General features: G+C 35.0%; 2 protein-coding genes across 2 annotated transcripts; both read left to right on the plus strand.

The window, feature by feature from the left end:
* Positions 1-5,738: 5,738 nt before the first annotated feature.
* LOC124452239 lies at positions 5,739-7,400 on the plus strand. The gene has a single exon (XM_047002822.1). The coding sequence runs from the start codon at positions 5,820-5,822 to the stop codon at positions 7,398-7,400; it is 1,581 nt and encodes a 526-aa protein (XP_046858778.1). The 5' UTR covers positions 5,739-5,819.
* A 2,964-nt stretch (positions 7,401-10,364) lies between these two features.
* On the plus strand, positions 10,365-12,319 carry LOC124451044. The gene has a single exon (XM_047001678.1). It carries the CDS (start codon positions 10,624-10,626, stop codon positions 12,214-12,216), a length of 1,593 nt encoding a protein of 530 aa, XP_046857634.1. The 5' UTR covers positions 10,365-10,623; the 3' UTR covers positions 12,217-12,319.
* Positions 12,320-20,561: the final 8,242 nt, after the last annotated feature.

The following is a 20,561-nucleotide window of genomic DNA, read 5'->3' on the forward strand; positions in this document are numbered from 1 at the left end:
ATCTAAAATTATTACATGAATAAAGAATTAGTTCCGTGTGACAGTGTTGTAAATTGCTTGCTATGGAATAATTGTTGAGTCATGACATATTAAATTACTTTTGTATTTAATCTAATGTTACGCAATGATATTAAAAATCGATGAACAAGACTGGAATCGTTGTCCTTAAATGCATAAAAGTGAATGAATCTAGAAATATTTTATTTGATTCTTTCATTCATTCAAATGTTACACAATGATGTATCATATGTCTTAGTATCTGTCAGACTATTGTTTGTTTATTATATGTCAAACTTTTAACCCAGATTATGCATTTTGTATTGTTCTGATATTCTGCAATAGCTGGCGTTGATAATTTTAGAGTAGCATGTTTAAAATGCATGAATAGATTTTTACTTACTGTCCACCTGAATTTTTTTGTTAAGTTAATATATTGTGTTTTATATATTGGGTTTCATTTTCCATAATATCAAGAAGTGCTACAGAACTGAATTTACCCGAAGAAAGAATCCACGAAGGTAAAGAAATTAAATCGTTAATATCATGTGGGTTTTTACTGTATGAATAGTCAAATTATTTGGAAAAATGCCAGCGCCAAAATGTCAACTTTGGAAGTAGAAGAGCCTGAAGAGGGGCTCAAGTCCTATTCATCTCCTTTTGCTTGAAGGAGATGTGTGAGAGCATTGCCGCTGACCATGAAGTTTGAAACGTAACCAATTTGAGCCATGCCGTTAACCCTTTCTATTTGCATTAATATATAATTGTCTTTATTAACACGATGATCATTCATGAGTGCAAAGGAGAAAATTTATTATTCGTGGTTTTCACTGTTCACCGGTTAAAATAAATAAAAATGCTGGAGGAGATAATCGGACTTGCCTTGTCGATTTGTTCACTTTTTGCCGCGGACATACCCAAAGTGAGTTCTCGCAACGAAACTTTATCCGATTATACAAATTTCGATAACAGAGAATCTGAGAATGATGCACAGGCAACTTTTATAAACAAAGAGTTTGACGACGATAATTATAATGATGAATTATCAAGAGAAGATCTTGTCGTCAATTTCTCAAGCCAGAATACAACATGCTATGATGATAATTTGAAAGAAAGTGGAAAAGTTTGGAAGACATTATGGAAATGTTTGTGGACAAATTTAAACATCATTGTGGCCTCCATCATTCCTGTTGCATTTTGTATAACGCTTGTTTACGTGGCAATGAATACCGCCTACAGTTGTCTGGAATGGCAGAATCATAACAACACATTACCGTTATCTGTAAAACGTGCTCAAGTCTTTGGTGTCTGCGTAGAGACGATCGTGATATATTTATGGTTTCCATTCACAATGATGATTTTATTTGGATGGAAAGAATTTAAAGAAAAATTTTTATCCGCGGTTTACATTAGTGTCATATTTGGAGAGTTGGCCGTCATGTATCACTTGATTTCATTTCAGTTCAATGTTTACTATTCACATAGTTTCTACAGATATCCTACTATTGTTTTATTTTGGGTGTCGTCATTATGCTGCACGTTCGTGATTCTTAGCAACATCCGTATTGGTAAACCTTTCATCCCTTATTCCAATTGTCACATTGCAGCGCTTATTCTTATGCAATTTATCTTTTGTGCTTTACTGGCAAATCTCAACAAGTCTATAATCATCCCTGGGTTTAATGGAGTTCGTCAAAATTTATATAAATTCCTGATTGCAACCTCCTCACCTCTGGTAGCGTTTATTCCTACTGCACTGTGTAGGCATATGGCGTTGAGAAGAAGTTCCGAAGTTGTTCATCCAGATCGTAGTTTTATCATGATCTCTCTGATACGAGGTGGCGTTATATTCGTTTATAGAACAATGCAGACAGACTTTAAAAATATTTGGATTTTTATTGGTCTTTCATTGTTTTCATCGGTTTTAAACTTTTTAAAAAAGGCAACAAAACAAATTCGTTTCAAAATGTGGAAACGAATAGTTTCAGCTTTGAACAAATTACAATGTTGTCAAAGACTACAAATTTTACCTAGAGGTACACCCCATTCCAGACGATTAAGAGCTGACCTAGAAATTCAAGATATACTTTTTGAATACAACACTCTTGTTTTAAGTCAGGCGTACTTCATTTCATATCAGCTTCAAAGTTTTGACATCTCCACGGAACCATTGCTGTATGAGTTCCTGAAAAGAATTGCGATTGGGATTTTAATAGATTTCATCTTTAACTGTCTGACCAACTTTGTGCAAATGTATTATTACAACATTCCCATTAGCTGCGTGTGGAAGAAGTACTGGAAACGACATTTGTCTGCCAACATAGTTACAATTTTTGTATTAATTGCTTATTTTGGTCAAGGTTTAGAATCCGTGTTTCGCTCACGTTTTGAAGAAACTGGAGAGAGTTCTGTAAAATACGTGATTAGGAACTGTTCGTTGTTTTAGTTTAGATTATACCACGTCATACATGCGTCATTTAATACGTAATGTTTTGGTAATATTTTACACCTGTTTTTTGTCGACTTGTACGAATTGGATTTGAGGTAAACATGATTCATGCTACTGTTGCGCTCTTATGATGAAATATTTGCTAGTCTTTGTATTTCCTAATGGTTTTTGCTTTTGCCATCCTACACGTTTTGACACTGGCACATTTCATTGTTGTTGCGACTGTTTCCATTTCTGGAGCTATTGTTAATTTTTGTATTGCTCTATGCTCTGCAGTTAATTACAGGCTGCACAAATTGCATCTCTTTATTCTTTATTAGTGAAAGCATGACTAAGGACTGTCTGCCTTGTTGGTTGATATTTTGTTTGTTTTTGATATCTTCTTTGATATGTTTGTTGTTTTACTTGTCTTTCGTCTTTCTTAAATTCCATGCTAAACCACCAACACCTCGTTCCAAACGTAATTTTTAGAATGTTTTTCCATCTTTCTCATCAGTCTCCATGCCCACTTTAATGAAAACTAAATAATCTACTTCTATTTATAATGAATAAATTATAAGACATCAAAGGATAACGTCATCTCCAAACGAGTAGGTGACATTTAAAACAGGGATAACATGAGTTATGACATCCTTATGAAAGGAGATCACCGTAACTCCAATAATGAGCGACATTTTGGCCCAATGATTTAGAACCTAGTCTTCTAGATGTGTAAATACCGCGTCAAGGTGAGGCAAGGAAGCAATCTTGAAAGGTGGCAAAAAGCAAAACGCAAGATGAAAAGTGAGTTAAAACAAAGTTCAAAAAACCTATACTATCAAACATTTTAATAATTAAACCTAGAATATCAACTTGCAATTCTGTATCAACTCAGCAAAAACAGATATTAGTCGTAAATATCATCAGTTTTGCCAACTTTCAAGATAGCGGCTTGCCTCACTCGTATTCATACAATATTGGTGGAGTCAGATATCTAGTAGATTGGGTTCTAGGTCATTGCTCAGGCATATAGCGTTGAGAAGAAGTTCCGAGGTCGTTCATCCCGGTCGTAGTTTCATTCTGGTGTGTATTATCCGAGGTGGCGTTATATTTGTTTACCGAACAATACAGACAAACTTCAAAACATTGGCTTTTATTGGCCTTTCAAATTTGTTATCAGATTTAAATTTTTTAAAAAGGGCCACAAAAAAATTCTTTTCAAATTGTGGAAACGAATAATTTCAGCTTGAACAATTTACGTTGTATTCAAGGACTGCATGTCTTACCATGGAACACTGCACCTGCAAGACGGTTAAGAGCTGACCTTGAAATTCAAGATATACTTTTTGAATACAATACTCTTGTTTTAAGTCGAACCTACTTCATCTCTTATCAGCTACAAAGCTTTAACATCGCCATCAAACCTTTGTTGTATGAGTTCATGAAATGAACCGCTATTGGCGTTTTAATAGATTTCGTCTTCAACTGTATGTCCAACTTCGTGCAAATATATTTTTACAACATTCCCATTGGTCGCGTGTGGAGGAAGTATTGGAAACGTTATTTGTTAGCCAATGTAATGGCCTCGTTGGTGATTATTGCTAATTTCAACCGAAGTTTCTAATCTGTGTTTCGATCGCATTTTGATGATTCTGGAGCGAGCTTTGCAAAGTTCTTTAGGAGAAGTTGTTTGTTGTTTTAGTTAAGGATTATACTGCAATTTTACTGTTTGATATGTGAATGAATCTAGAAAGGCAACCTCGCCGCCATCTTTTCTTAATAATGAAAGTAGTTTTTGTAAGATTTTAAAAATTCATTTTAACAACGATATACAATAAAGTAGCGCAAATCGCCATGATAGGTTTTACAACTCAGTTCTTCTGGTTATAAGAACCAGGTAACCTGCGAGCACAAATCGCCATGATAAGTTTTACCACTCGGTTTTTCTGGTTATAAGAACAACGTAACCTGCGAAACTTCACGGGTTACTAGTCGTTTGTTGAATGTATGCCACTCTAGATTAAAGAAATGCCATTTTTCAGGCACAAAAATTATGGTAGCAACGAAAACAATCAAAACACGGCTGTTCATTTTATATCGGGATACTTGAAACTCACTTAAAATAGATTAATAGAGTAAAAAAAAACAGCTAATAATTCCTTTTGTCAAACACAACAAAACAAAAAAAAATCATCCCTTCGCCCAAGTGTTTAGCAAAATGATTACGGAGTCCGGACCACAGTCACTGAGGTGTCGTAAAATTCCACCCTCAGCTACAGAATTCACTGAAGAACTTCACTGAAGTTTACGTAACCACGTAAACTTCAAAAGACGACAACTTGGCAACAAACAACAGTAGACTGTTGAAATAATTTCGCCATTGTAGACATCTGTAAATAATGTTGATGTTTAAGATCAGAGCCATGTCCATAACAGTTAAAAGAATGACCTCTAGGAGGTTGTGAATCGTCATGCACGTACTTTTTGGAAGAAATATGCAAATGTTTCTAGCATTTTGCAAGTTTGCTGTGTTCTGAAGTCCTTCATTCGTGATCTCCGAAGTTAAAATTTGATCATTGTATTCATTTATATCCATGTCATCGTCGTATTCTTTGTTAATATAGCTACGATGTAAATAATTTATTTGAGTTCTTTGAATTCAAAATCCGTCTATTCATGTCTTCAACTTTTGGGATTGACAAAGTCAATAATCTTTAGCAGGAGTTTCTAGAAGGACTTCTGACGTACTTTTGTTAATTGGTAAAAAGTTTTGGCTGCATGTACAAAATATTAACACAACACAAAATAAAAAATTTCCGCGAAAAATATTATTCTAAATTATGAATCCCAGATAAAACAGCACAACAGTAATGAGACTTGCATAGTGATTAGTAACTTTACGATAAGAAGAATGAGGTCACTCTTACTTTAGACTGGATGGGCGCATCGTCTTTTGAACTTTTTTTTAAATACTAGTAAAGAGGAAGTCTATATAGTCAATGCCTACGAACAAGTGCTAATTCAGATAGGCAAACCACGTTTAAATAGGAAATTTATAATTTTAATTAACTTATTGCAGCGTTGAATAGAATATAAACTGAACATTATATGTTTAATTGTACTTGTTCCCATGATTTCTGCCTTATCTGTCACAAATCAACGAGTCACATTGATTGTGCGTAAAACATAACAATTATTGCGAAAATGTTTAGATATTGCTACAACCATGTACGAAGTGTTTAGTTCACCCTTCAAATAACCCTCAGGGAACGAGGAGGCCATATCTTTTTCTCCAGTGTTGCCAAACAAAGTACCTGAACTGGTGAACCGCATCAATAAACAATGGGTTAATTCATCTCAATTTCAATTTAGTCATCACTTGAACAAATTTAAAATGCTTGAGGAGATAATCGCGTTTTCCTTGTCGCTTTGCTCGCTTTTTACTGCAGATTCACCGAGGGTTAGTTCTAACCGTGAATCTGCACTCGAAAACGTGAATTTCGAATTTGAAAGAATTGAAAATGATACACCAAACACTTTCATCAACAAAGAATACGACGACGATATTCGTGATGAAATATTTACGCAAAATTTCGCTTGTCTCTCAAATCAACATGTAATAAGTTTTGAGGACTGTGGAAATAAAGGAAAAGTTTGGAAGACTTTATGGAAATGTTTGTGGACGTGCTTAAATATCATTGCAGCCTCCTTCATTCCTATTGTATTCTTCATAACGCTTGTATACGTGTCAATGAATACCGCCTACACTTGTTTGGAATGGCAAAGTCACAACAACAACACATTACCGTTATCTGTAAAACGTGCTCACGTTTTTGGTCGTTGCGTGGAGTCGTTTGTATTATATTTATGGTTTCCATTGACAATGATTATATTATTTGGATGGAAAGAATTCAAAACAAAGTTTTTATCAGCGGTTTATGTTGGTGTCATATTCGGAGAGTTGGTCGTGATTTATCACTTGATTTCATTTCAGTTCAATGTTTACGATGCACATAGTTACTACAGAATACCTCCAAGTGCAATATTTTGTCTCTCGATATTATGCTGCGCACTGGTAGTCATTTACCACATCCGAGTTAGCGCACCTTCCATTTCATATTCTAAAGGTCACGTTATTGCGCTTGTTCTGATTGAATTTATCTTTGGTACAATACTTACTTATCTTTACATTTTTTTAATCATCCCTGCATTCAATAAAGTTCGTCTAAACTTATATAAATTTTTGATTGCCACCTCGTCACCATTCTTAGCGCTCATTCCTACAGTGTTGTGTGGGCATATGGCGTTGAGAAGAAGTTCAGAAGTCGTCAATCCTGGTCGTAGCTTTGTCCTGGTGTACATGATCCGAGGTGGTGTTATATTCCTTTATAGAACGATGCAGACAAACTTTAAAAGTATTTGGCTTTTTGGTCTCTCATTGTTCTCAGCCGTTCTCAATTTCTTAAAAAGGGCAACCCAACAACTTCGTTATAAAATATGGAAACGAATAATTTCAGCTTTAAATAATTTACGTTGTTTTCAAAGACTGCAAGTTTTACCATGGAATACTGCACATGCGAGACGGTTAAGAGCTGACTTAGAAATTCAAGATATACTTTTTGAATACAACACCCTTGTTTTGAGTCAGGCCTACTTCATTTCATATCAGATTCAAAGTTTTGACGTCGCCTTTGAACCATTGTTGTATGAGTTTCTGAAAAGAATTGGAATTGGTGTTTTAATAGATTTCATTTTCAACTGTTTGTCGAATTTCGTGCAAATGTATTATTACAACATTCCAATTAGCCGCGTGTGGAAGAAGTACTGGAAACGACATTTATTGGCTAATATATTTGTTGTGTTCATCATTATTGCTGAATTTAGTAGAGAACTGGAGTCCGTGTTTCGATCACATATTAAACAGTCTGAGGAGAGTTCTGTAAAGTTTGTTGTCAAGAACTGTTCGTTCTTTTAGTCAAAGTTGAATATACCTGTTTATTGTGTCTATATTTTTAACTTTTTAATTTGTTGTCAGATGACCAATCATTAAAGATTGAAGCCTTTAAGTCCACGTTTCTTGTGGAAAAAATCGTGATCTGATATTTATCAATTCTGGCAGATATAGAAAACTATGGGTCCCCCCCTAATAGGGACACACATTTATCCAAGTGCCCTGCGCCGCTGCGCGAGTCCCTGAGTATTGTACATTCATTGGGTCGCACAGCCTAAACGTTCTGTTGTGCGGGATGCTGGATCACGATTCAAGACACGATGGAACTGTATTTAATTTGAATATTGAGAAAGATGCTTCTCTTGTTTTTATTGTTTATCTTCTCATACACTATTTTATACTGACAATTTTTACATCCCCTATATTATTATTGACATCACACAAACACATATCACGAACAAACATTTCATTTCACAACAGATTGCGAATGACAACAAACTTTGCAGGTTGAATAAGCATACCTTTTTATTCAATACTTCCCGTTCTCAATTGCTCGTACAAAATTAAATTGATAAGGTTTCGAAAGACGCTAAATCAACAAAGAAATTCTTTCAAAAAAGTTTACATCAAAATGGATTCCTTGCATGATTAGCATTTCAAAGACGAGTACTGTGAGAACATTTGCACAAGAGTACAGTACTAGAGGGACATTAAAGCACAAAGTAAAGCGTTGCTGCATTCCTGCATTAATTCGACTCGCTTTAAATAGTAAAGTTTTCTGATTTCATAATTCTTCTTATTCACGTTCGATCGTTATCGCTATGCTAAAGGAAATAATTGGATTTAGTTTATCGATTTTTTCACTTTTCGTAACCGAAACGCCGAGAGTGTCTTTATCTGCCCAACATGAGCAAGAGAACGCTGGTACTGATGGTAATATACATTTTGACGAATGGAAAATGATTCCAGAAGTATCATTAGAACCAGTTGCATGTCACGTTTGTTTGGGTGGTCTAAATAAACACACTCGTTATTCACCCTGTATATTTTCTGTGGACAAGCATCGTGGCAATCAACGTTGTTTTATGCGTGCTCAGTGTTGCTTAAAAACTTTAGAACCAGTTGCATGCCACGTTTGTTTGGATGGTCTAAATAAACACACTCGTTATTTACCCTGGATATTTTCTGTGGACATGCATCGTGGCAAGCAACGCCCGACACTTTATGACTCAAACACTTTGTGGTAACACCCCCTGCTTTGTCAGTCGAAACTCGCTTGAATTTTCTACCCAGAAGAATTTGGCCAAATTTAGGCAGCGTGTCAACATCCTTCAGGCTTGCATTTTACCAATATGCTCCAATTTTAAATTTCATGAACTCATTTTTATTCAAATGACGTTTGTATTTAAATCGCTGTTTTAAATTGAGCTTGCCTTTTGCTGCCTGGAAGAATCCCTTAACAATTCTGGCAAGCTGTTCCAAAGGAAAACTCCACTATGACTAAAAGTTACACACAATCACACAATGATAACAAGGACAAATGAATTAGCCAAACCATCTCTGCCAACCTTGTACCCAAACCTGCGCAATGGGGACGTTGAAGTAAATGAATACGGATATTGTATTGAAAACAAGCTCTACGGATAGTTCAATTGTGAGTCATTTCGTCAGTTGTTTCTGAATATTTCACTGAGATATTTGGAAACTCTTTATCTTATATAGAATAAATGCTCGTGTATGCTTGACATCAAGGGAAGTTAGTTGACGTAAGTTTGCACTGCTTCTTTTCCGCAATATATTAGTAACAAATGCTCAAAACTTGTTGCGCAAAGACTGCGTTGATACTCTGAATATGATAGCTGAAGATGAAAAGTAACGACAAATTGATAAAAATCAACTTGCATCTTGTTAACAAAAGAAGCAATTACTTTCTTCGACCCTTAGGTTATTTTACGAAAGCGAAACCACTTGATTATCCATATTTAGTTCACAGAACTAAGTCACAGTGTGCGAAGTGAAAGAGATATACGGCCACTCAATTACATATAGAAGAGACCTATGACGGGGGAAGTAGATTTGGTTTTATAGAGACGTTGTTTCGGTGATTAGTTATGTAAATAAGTAATGTAAATGCGTCAAGTGCTTAACTAAAGTTACAGGTCAGTCTCAAGGTGAAGTCAAAAGAATAACATTTATGAACTTGAATTGGCTAACCAGTCGCAGAATTAAGGTGCCATAGACGTAAGTTTGTTAATGTTAAAGTTTATTGTTTTGTTGTAATATGTGATCTTTAGATCAAATAAATAAGGATCATACAATACGCCCAATTCTACCTCATTATTATTGATCACTCGCTGTCTCACAGTGCTCCGGACATGTATAATTATTTTGCATGTAAAGGATTCTCGGAGGACAAGTTTGTGAAGTTAATAGGAAGTACTATCACACAAGTATATTTCACTTTTGAAAACTGTTTTGAGGTAATTATTGCATTTCTTTCGTCACGGTTTTCAGCGTTTACTGAAGACATTCCTAACGTTTCACGAGACGAATCAGTTAGACGAAGCAATGCAAACGAGAACAACAATATTAATAAAGAAATTCGTATGTGGGTGATAAGACTTGAGTATCATAACAGAACTCAAGACGACCGAAAGCCGATATTGAAATACAAAATATTCTTTTTGAGAACAACACCTTAATCAGTCAAGCATACATGATTTTATACACGATGACAAGATTCCAAGTATCAGTGGAATATTTTGGATGAATCGATTAAAAGACTAGCCATTGGACTATCCATAGAGTTAGTTTTTAATACAATATCCGTATTATTTTTCTACATTGGTTCAACGTTCCCATTGCGCAAATTTGGGCCCCAATGCTGGCTCAGGCACGTTCTGGGCAATTCATTTACCTTGCTTTCGTTGTGTGTTACTTCACTCAGGCACTTATTAATGTTTTTCTTGTTCGCCGTTTACAGGAAACTTTCGTGGTGTACGTTCTAAGAATCTGTTAACTACCTTTTTAAACACGTCAGTTAATAATTATTGCGGTAAGAGTAAATTGAATTTTGTTATGAATTGACAATGGGTTTCAAATGATGGTAAATCAACAGAACAGAAAATTTACATCTTAAAAGGATTTCCTTTTAGTGAAAGAGTTCATATCTCAAAGACGTTCATATTTTAAAGAACAAAGTTTTCTGATTTTATGATTTTTCTTATTCACATCGATCGTTATCGCTATGCTAGAGGAAATAATTGGGTTTAGTTTATCGATTTTTTCACTTTTCGTAACCGAAACGCCGAGAGTGTCTTTATCTGCCCAACATGAGCAAGAGGACGCGAGTACTGATGGTAATATACATTTTAGACTAATGGAAAATGATTCCAGAAGTAGATTTATAAACAAAGAATATGACCAGTCTGATTTGAACGACGAAAGTGAAATCTTCATGGCTGATGGAAATCAACTTGAAACATACTGCAATAACATGCAAAATTCCAGAAACTTTAAATCATCATTGTGGAAAAGTTTATCGACAAGTATCAATCTCACGTTTGCTACCATCTTGCCAACTCTTTTTGCTTTGACATTGGTGTATATTGACACGAATACCACCTACAGTTGTTTGGCATGGCGGAATTACAAAAACAAGACATTACCATTATCTGTGAAACGTGTTCACGTCTTTGGTGATTGCGTGGAGTCGTTTGTGTTATATTTATGGTTTCCATTGTCAATGATGATGTTATTCGGATGGAAAGAATTTAAAGAAAAGTTCACATCTGCGCTTTATGTTTGTGTCATATTCGGGGAAATGGTCGTTATTTATCACTTGATTTCATTTCAGTTCAACTTTTACGATATACATAGTTACTACAGAATCCCTCCAAGTATTTTATTTTGTGTCTCTTTATTTTGTTCCGGCTTTGTGATCCTTTACAATATTCGTGCTTGTGATCAGCAGGTCACTTACTCTAATTGTCATATCATAGCGCTTCTTCTGATGGAATTTATATTTTGCGCTTTCATCTCTTACGCTAACCGGTACGAACTTATTCCTGCGTTTAATGGCTTTCGCAAAGAGCTGTATAAATTTCTCGTGGCGTTAACCTCTCCAGCACTCACTATTATTCCTGCGATTTTATGTAAGCATATGGCTTTGAGAAGAAGTGACGAAATCGTTCATCCAGGTCGTAGTTTCATTTTGGTATATGTTATACGAGGAGCTGCCATATTTATCTTCAGAACAATGCAGTCCGACTTCAAAAGTATTTCGCTTTTTATTGGTCTTTCATTGTTTTCAGCGGTTTTGAATTTTCTGAAAAAAGCCACTCAGCAAATCTGCTACAACGTTTGGAAACGAATAATAACGAAATTGCAGGGTTTAGGCTGTTTTCAACGACTACAAATTTTACCATGGAACACTGCACCTGCAAGACTGTTAAAAGCTGACCTTGAAATTCAAGATATACTTTTTGAATATAATACTCTTGTTTTAAGCCAAGCCTATCTGATCTTTTACCAGCTTGAAAGTTTCAAAATCGATGTTAGACCTTTGTTATTGGAGTTTGTCAAAAGAATTTCGATTGGCCTTGGGATAGACTTCATCTTTAACTGTCTGTCTAACTTTGTGCAAATGCATTATTTCAACATTCCTATTGGCCGCGTTTGGAAGAAATACTGGAAACGACATTTGTTAGCCAATATTGTTGTTACTTTAAATATTATTGCATACTATAGTTTAGATTTTAATTCCGTATTTAAAGCACATTTTCACGAGATGAGAGAAGATTCTGTGAAATATCCAATCAGAAACTGTTCACTTTTTTAACAATTCAGAAAAATATTTTTCGTCAAATGCTATCAAGCAAATAAGAAAATATTTGCATTTTATTTATGTAGCGAAAGTTGTGAAAAGTTTCTTCTTATTGTTATTATTGTCTATAGTCGTGTTGCTTCCATGTACGGCATTCATCCATGCAAATATAATCGACTAAATTTTACACATCTTAGAGCCTGATTACATGGAGGTGAGCTGGCCCGGATAGCGAGCTAGCCCGATAATTTTAAGGGAATTGAAAGAAGGCAAAACTTCTAGGTTAAAAATTACAACTGTTTCGAAGCACCACAAGTCACTCCGGTTGTAACTCTCAAATTAGGGAAAATTGATTGTTTCAATTTTTAATGTTTTGAGAAGTTATTAAATCAGAATATTGTGAATTGTTCATTGTAGTTCTCAAATTTCTCTCAGTTAACTAACTTTTCCTTTTTATAATTAGGTCTTCAACTTAGTAATACATGTTATAGAATTAACACAATGAAACGCGTGCAGTTATTGGTCTAGAGCTGTGTTTGCATCAGCCGGTGCAAAACACATCTGAGCTCAACCAATCAAATCAATCAAAACAATCAATCAGTCAAAGAGAATTTGCAAATCGTCCATGAATACATTTTAGAGGAAAAATTAAAATGTTTGTCTTTTTCGCAGTATTTTATTTTATAAAAGAAATAAAAGGTGTTTTTCGTAAGTTCTCCCAAAGGTTTCCTCGGTTTGCATAAGCCTGTGTGAACACAATAAACATCTTTTATTTCTTAATTGAAACTCTACAATTATTACTACTCTTGGAGCTGTAAACGTTAATCAAATGCACAGTCAGCATTGTTTCTTGTAGTTTTGTCCAAGTGTTAGAAAATGACTTTGAATGAGCTTCAATATGTAAATATGGTCGAAAATCAAAATTACGTAACTAAAACAGACGCCCTTTTTTCCCCACTCTCCCCGCCACAACATATTATTACCGTGACGTAAATTCCAGTGTGTATTCCGTGTAAACACCACGCCGAAGGTTTCAAAATAACTTTTTTTACGCCAAAATGTTGAAGTTTCACGCCAACCCAATATAAGCCGAATTAAGAAATAATATAAACTCAAGTATTCATGTTTAGTTTAACCATTACAACAAATGTGAATAATGAATAGTAATAACTAATTTCGCCCTTTATGCCAAGATAATAATTTCTTAAATGAAGTTAAAGTGCAAAGTGCGAAGATCATATCTTCTTTTAATTTCAAACACCGCACTGCATACAACATTCTTTCATAAGATAATTTCTCCACGCCGAAGATCTCTGAATTTTTGTGCACGGAATGCACCCTGGCGTAAATTGAACTGCAAAGTTCGGTTGTTAGATATTTGTTTATTTTTGTTCTCTTTCCTTTTTAGTGTAATATTCCTTGTTGGATAAACATGGTTGGTACTTCATGTGGACATAGTTCTATCAAAGTGTTCAGTAAACTGTAAAGATTGAAATCTTTGTCGTGACATGTCTTAAGGTAAGCACGTGTTATCCAAGGTTCATGTTTACATTAAGTTGAGTCACGTGTGTAATGAAGACCAATGAAATAGCGTTAGAATGCTGTCGTGATATGTAAAAAGTTCGTGATTTTATTATCATCAGATTTGCATATGCCGACGGGCTTTTTTTGTTTTGATGCTAAGAACTACGGAAAAGCTTTGCAAAACATTAAATTGCGTTTGAGTCTTTCTGCTGGTTATCTTTCTACCTGCTGTTCAATAATTCAGCTTTTTATACGTGGAATATGTGAAAAAGCTTCATTCGATCGTCATTTCGATGCTAGAGGAGATAGTTACATTTATTTTATTTGTGTTTTCACTCTTCAAAACACCTCAAGTGTCTTTGATGAGGAAACCAAAATCTAAAACCACTGATGTGGACTTTGAGTCTGATAATGCTCAAAATTGGTACATGAACAAAGAATATAGTACCTCGGTGTTGAAGACAACTATAGTGAAACAAGTGTTCTATTGTCCAGTTTAAGATCTCAAAATGCAACCGTCGTCGATAACATGCAAATGACTCGCAGAAAATTCTGTGATTCATTCGAAATATAATGACAACATTAAATATCACTTTGGCGAGCATCGTACAGACATCTGTTGCCATGGTATTTCGCTAGGTTAACATGAATTCAACCGACATTTGTCAAGAATGGCAGAATCACAACAATAACAAAACGTTGTCATCATCTCTAGAGCGTGTCCGCGTTTTGGGAGATTGCGTGGAATCATTTGAAATTTATACATGTGTCCCACTCACTATGATGATACTACTTGGTTTGAAGGAGTTCACGAGAAAGTTTTTCTCCATTGTTTATATATATCTTATATCTGGAGAATTACTTGTTATATATCAACTGATTTGTTTTCAATTCAATGTTAAAGATGGTCAAAAACATTACTACAGAATCCCCATATTCATCTTGTACTTTGCTTCGTTGTTTTATGCGTGCTCAGTGTTGCTTAGAACTTTAGAACCAGTTGCATGCCACTTTTGTTTGGATGGTCTAAATAAACACACTCGTTATTCACCCTGGATATTTTCTGTGGACAAGCATCGTGGCAAGCAACGTTGTTTTATGCGTGCTCAGTGTTGCTTAGAACTTTAGAACCAGTTGCATGCCACTTTTGTTTAAATAAACCCTCGTTATTCACCCTGGATATTTTCTGTGGACAAGCATCTTGGCAACCAACATTGTTTTATGCGTGCTCAGTGTTGCTTAGAACTTTAGAACCAGTTGCATGCCACGTTTGTTTGGATGGTCTTAATAAACACACGCGTTATTCACCCTGGATATTTTCTGTGGACAAGCATCTTGGCAAGCAACGTTTTATGCGTGCTCAGTGTTGCTTAGAACTTTAGAACCAGCTGCATACCACGTTTGTTTGGATGGTCTAAATAAACACATTCATTATTCATTCTGGATATTTTCTGTTGACAAGCATCGTGGCAAGCAACGCCGCCACTTTATGACTAAAACACGTTGTGGTAACACCACCTGCTTTGTCAGTCGAAACTCGCTTGAGTTTTTCTACCCAGAAGAATTTGGCCAAATTTAGGCAGCGTGTCAACATCCTTCAGGCTTGCATTTTACCAATATGCTCCAAATTTGAATTTCATGAACTCATGTTGAATTGAATGTGATATTTTATTCAAATGACGTTTGTATTTAAATCGCTGTTTTAAATTGAGCTTGCCTTTTGCTGCCTGGAAGAATCCCTTAAAAATTCTGGCAAGCTGTTCCAAAGAAAAGCTCCACTATGACTAAAAGGTACACACAATGATAACAAGGATAAATGAATTAGCCAAACCATCTCTGTCAACATTGTACCCAAACCTGCGCAATAGGAACGTTGAAGAAAATGAATACGGATATTGTATTGAAAACAAGCTCTACGGATAGTTCAATTGTGAGTCATTTGGTCAGTTGTTTCTCAATATTCCACTGAGATATGTGGAAACTCTTTATCGTGTATCGAATAAAGTATGCTTGACATTATGCTTGTCACTTGACGTAAGTTTGCACTGCATCTTTTCCGCAATATATTAGTAACGAATGCTCAAAACTTGTTGCGCAAATACTGCGTTAATACTCTGAATACGATAGCTGAAGATGAAAAGTAACCACAAATTGATAAAAATCAACTTGCCTCTTGTTAACAAAAGAAGCAATTACTTTCTTCGACCATTAGGTTACTTTACGAAAGCGAAACCACTTGATTATCCATATTTAGTTCACATAACTAAGTCACAGTGTGCGAAGTGAAAGAGATATACGGCCACTCAATTACATATAGAAGAGAACCACGACGGAGGAAGTAGATTTGGTTTTATAGAGACGTTGTTTCGGTGATTAGTTATGTAAATAGTAATGTAAATGCGTCAAGTGCTTAACTAAAGTTACAGGTCAGTCTCAAGGTGAAGTCAAAAGAATAACATTTATGAACTTGAATTAGCTAACCAGTGGTAGAATTAAGGTGCCATAGACGTAAGTTTGTTAATGTTAAAGTTTATTGTTTTGTTGTAATATGTGATCTTTAGATCAAATAAATAAGGATCATACAATACGCCCAATTCTACGTCATTATTATTGATCACTCGCTGTCTCACAGTGCTCCGGACGTGTATAATTATTTTGCATGTAAAGGATTCTCGGAAGACAAGTTTGTGAAGTTAATAGGAAGTACTATCACACAAGTATATTTCACTTTTGAAAACTGTTTTGAGGTAATTATTGCATTTCTTTCGTCACGGTTTTCAGCGTTTACTGAAGACATTCCTAACGTTTCACGAGACAAATCAGTTAGACGAAGCAATGCAAACGAGAACAACAATATTAATAAAGAAATTCGTATGTGGGTGATAAGACTTGAGTATCATAACAGAACTCAAGACGACCGAAAGCCGATATTGAAATACAAAATATTCTTTTTGAGAACAACACTTTAATCATCAGTCAAGTATACTTGATTTTATACACGATGACAAGTTTCCAAGTATCTGAGTGGAATATTTTGGATAAATCGATTAAAAGACTCGCCATTGGACTATCCATAGAGTTAGTTTTAATACAATATCCGTATTATTTTTCTACATTGGTTCAACGTTCCCATTGCGCAGATTTGGGCCCCAATGCTGGCTCAGGCACGTTCTGGGTAATTCATTTACCTTGCTTTCGTTGTGTGTTACTTCACTCAGGCACTTATTAATGTTTTTCTAGTTCGCCATTTACAGGAAACTTTCGTGGTGTACGTTCTAAGAATCTGTTAACTACCTTTTTAAACACGTCAGTTAATAATTATTGCGGTAAGAATAATTTGTATTTTGTTATGAATTGACAATGGGTTTCAAATGATGGTAAATCAACAGAACAGAAAATTTACATCTTAAAAGGATTTCCTTTTAGTGAAAGAGTTTATATCTCAAAGACGTTCATATTTTAAACAACAAAGTTTTCTGATTTTATGATTTTTCTTATTCACATTGATTGTTATCGCTATGCTAGAGGAAATAATTGGGTTTAGTTTATCGATTTTTTCACTTTTCGTAACCGAAACGCCGAGAGTGTCTTTATCTGCCCAACATGAGCAAAAGGACGCGAGTACTGATGGTAATATACATTTTAGACTAATGAAAAATGATTCCAGAAGTAGATATATAAACAAAGAATATGACCAGTCTGATTTGAACGACGAAAGTGAAATCTTCATGGCTGATGGAAATCAACTTGAAACATACTGCAATAACATGCAAAATTCCAGAAACTTTAAATCATCTTTGTGGAAAAGTTTATCGACAAGTATCAATCTCACGTTTGCTACCATCTTGCCAACTCTTTTGCTTTGACATTGGTGTATGTTGACACGAATACCACCTACAGTTGTTTGGCATGGCGGAATTACAAAACAAGACATTACCATTATCTGTGAAACGTGTTCACGTCTTTGGTGATTGCGTGGAGTCGTTTGTGTTATATTTATGGTTTCCATTGTCAATGATGATGTTATTCGGATGGAAAGAATTTAAAGAAAAGTTCACATCTGCGCTTTATGTTTGTGTCATATTCGGGGAAATGGTCGTTATTTATCACTTGATTTCATTTCAGTTCAACTTTTACGATATACATAGTTACTACAGAATCCCTCCAAGTATTTTATTTTGTCTCTTTATTTTGTTCCGGCTTTGTGATCCTTTACAATATCGTGCTTGTGATCAGCAGGTCACTTACTCTAATTGTCATATCATAGCGCTTCTTCTGATGGAATTTATATTTTGCGCTTTCATCTCTTACGCTAACCGGTACGAACTTATTCCTGCGTTTAATGGCTTTCGTAAAGAGCTATATAAATTTCTCGTGGCGATAACTTCTCCAGCACTCACTATTATTCCTGCGATTTTATGTAAGCATATGGCTTTGAGAAGAAGTGATGAAATCGTTCATCCAGGTCGTAGTTTCATTTTGGTATATGTTATACGAGGAGCTGCCATATTTATCTTCAGAACAATGCAGTCCGACTTCAAAAGTATTTCGCTTTTTATTGGTCTTTCGTTGTTTTCAGCGGTTTTGAATTTTTTGAAAAAAGCGACTCAGAAAATCCGCTACAACGTTTGGAAACAAATAATTCTAAAATTGCAGGGTTCAGGCTGTTTTCAACGACTACAAGTTTTACCATGGAACACTGCACCTGAAAGACGGTTAAAAGCTGACCTTGAAATTCAAGATATAATTTTTGAATACAACACTATTGTTTTAAGCCAAGCCTATCTGATCTTTTACCAGCTTGAAAGTTTCGAAATCAATGTAAGACCTTTGTTATTGGAGTTTGTTGAAAGAATTGCGATTGGCCTTGGGATAGAATTCATCTTTAACTGTCTGTCTAACTTTGTGCAAATGCATTATTACAACATTCCTATTGGCCGCGTGTGGAAGAAATACTGGAAACGACATTTGTTTGCTAATGTAGTTGTTACTTTGACTATTATCGCATACTACAGCCAAGATTTTAATTCAGTATTTGAAGCACATTTTCACGAGATGAGAGAAGATTCTGTGAAATACCGAATCAGAAATTGTTCATTTTTCTAACAACTCAGCGAATAGTCATCGTCAAATACTATCAAGCAATAAAACTTTGGCATTTGTACGATTGCATCTATGTCAATATGAACATATTTGCATGTTATTTATGTATCGAAAGTGTTGAAAGATTCTTCTCATTGTTAGTTCCTATAGTTGTGTTGTTAATTCATTGTACTCGACGCAACATGACGTCCATCAGCATTTACCCACGCAAATATAATTGATTTAATTTCACACATCTTTATCAGATAGTCTTACTCCTTTTAGTTTCTTATCAATACTCGAAATAATATTATAGACAAAGCCGTTTTAAAAATAAACAAAAATGTGATAGATTGAATATAAAAAACAAACTTTTTTATTACAGACATCTTTCGGCAAACTTATGCCATTATCAGTGTAAATGAATATGTTAAAAAATGTGATACTTAAATATAAAAATGGAGATAAACGACTTACATTTAATGGAGATGAGGATAGCCTTAGAAATATTTAGTATATATATACATTAGCTACATTAATCAAATAAGTATTACTTGATAATGACTTTGAATGAGCTTCAATATGTTAACCCCCTTTTTTCCCAACTCTCGCCGCCACAACATCATTTCGGTTGTTAGATTTTTGTTTATTTTTGTTCTCTTTCCTTTTTAGAGTAATATTCCTTGTTGGATAAACATGGTTGGTACTTCATGTGGACATAGTTCTATCAAAGTGTTCAGTAAACTGTAAAGTTTGGAATCATGTCGTGACATGTCTTAAGGTAAGCACGTGCTATCCAAGGTTCATGTTTACATTAAGTTGAGTCACGTGTGTAATGAAGACTAATGAAATAGCGTTAGAATGCTGTCGTGATATGTTAAAAAGTTCGTGATTTTATTATCATCAGATTTGCATATGCCGGCGGACTTTTGTTTTGATGCTAAGAACTACGGAAAAGCTTTGCGAAACATTAAATTGCGTTTGAGTCTTTCTGCTGGTTATCTTTCTACCTGCTGTTCAATAATTCAGCTTTTTATACGTGGAATATGTGAAAAAGCTTCATTCGATCGTCATTTCAATGCTAGAGGAGATAGTTACATTTATTTTATCTGTGTTTTCACTCTTCAAAACACCTCAAGTGTCTTTTGATGAGGAAACCAAAAATCTAAAAACCACTGATGTGGACTTTGAGTCTGATAATGCTCAAAATTCGTACATGAACAAAGAATATGAGTACCTCGGTGTTGAAGACAACTATAGTGAAACAAGTGTTCTATTGTCCAGTTTAAGATCTCAAAATGCAACCGTCGTCGATAACATGCAAATGACTCGCAGAAAATTCTGTGATTCCTTTCGGAATAGTATTTTGACAACATTAAATATCACTTTGGTGAGCATCGTACAGACATATGTTGCCATGGTATTTCTTTACGTCAACATGAATACAACCTTCATTTGTTGGGAATGGTAGAAACGTGGCAACAACAACACGCTACCATCATCTGTAAAGCGCGTCCGCGTTTTGGGAGATTGCGTAGAATTATTTGAAATTTATATATGCTTTCCACTTACTCTGATGATACTACTTGGTTTGAAGGAGTTCACGACAAAGTTTTTCTCCATTGTTTATATATATCTTATATCTGGAGAATCACTTGTTATATATCAACCGATTTGTTTTCAATTCAATGTTAAAGATGGTCCAAAACATTACTACAGAATCCCCATTTACATCTTGTACTTTGCTTCGTTGT

This window comes from Xenia sp. Carnegie-2017, unplaced genomic scaffold, assembly GCF_021976095.1.
Source record: "Xenia sp. Carnegie-2017 unplaced genomic scaffold, XeniaSp_v1 HiC_scaffold_24, whole genome shotgun sequence".
NCBI lineage: Eukaryota > Metazoa > Cnidaria > Anthozoa > Malacalcyonacea > Xeniidae > Xenia > Xenia sp. Carnegie-2017.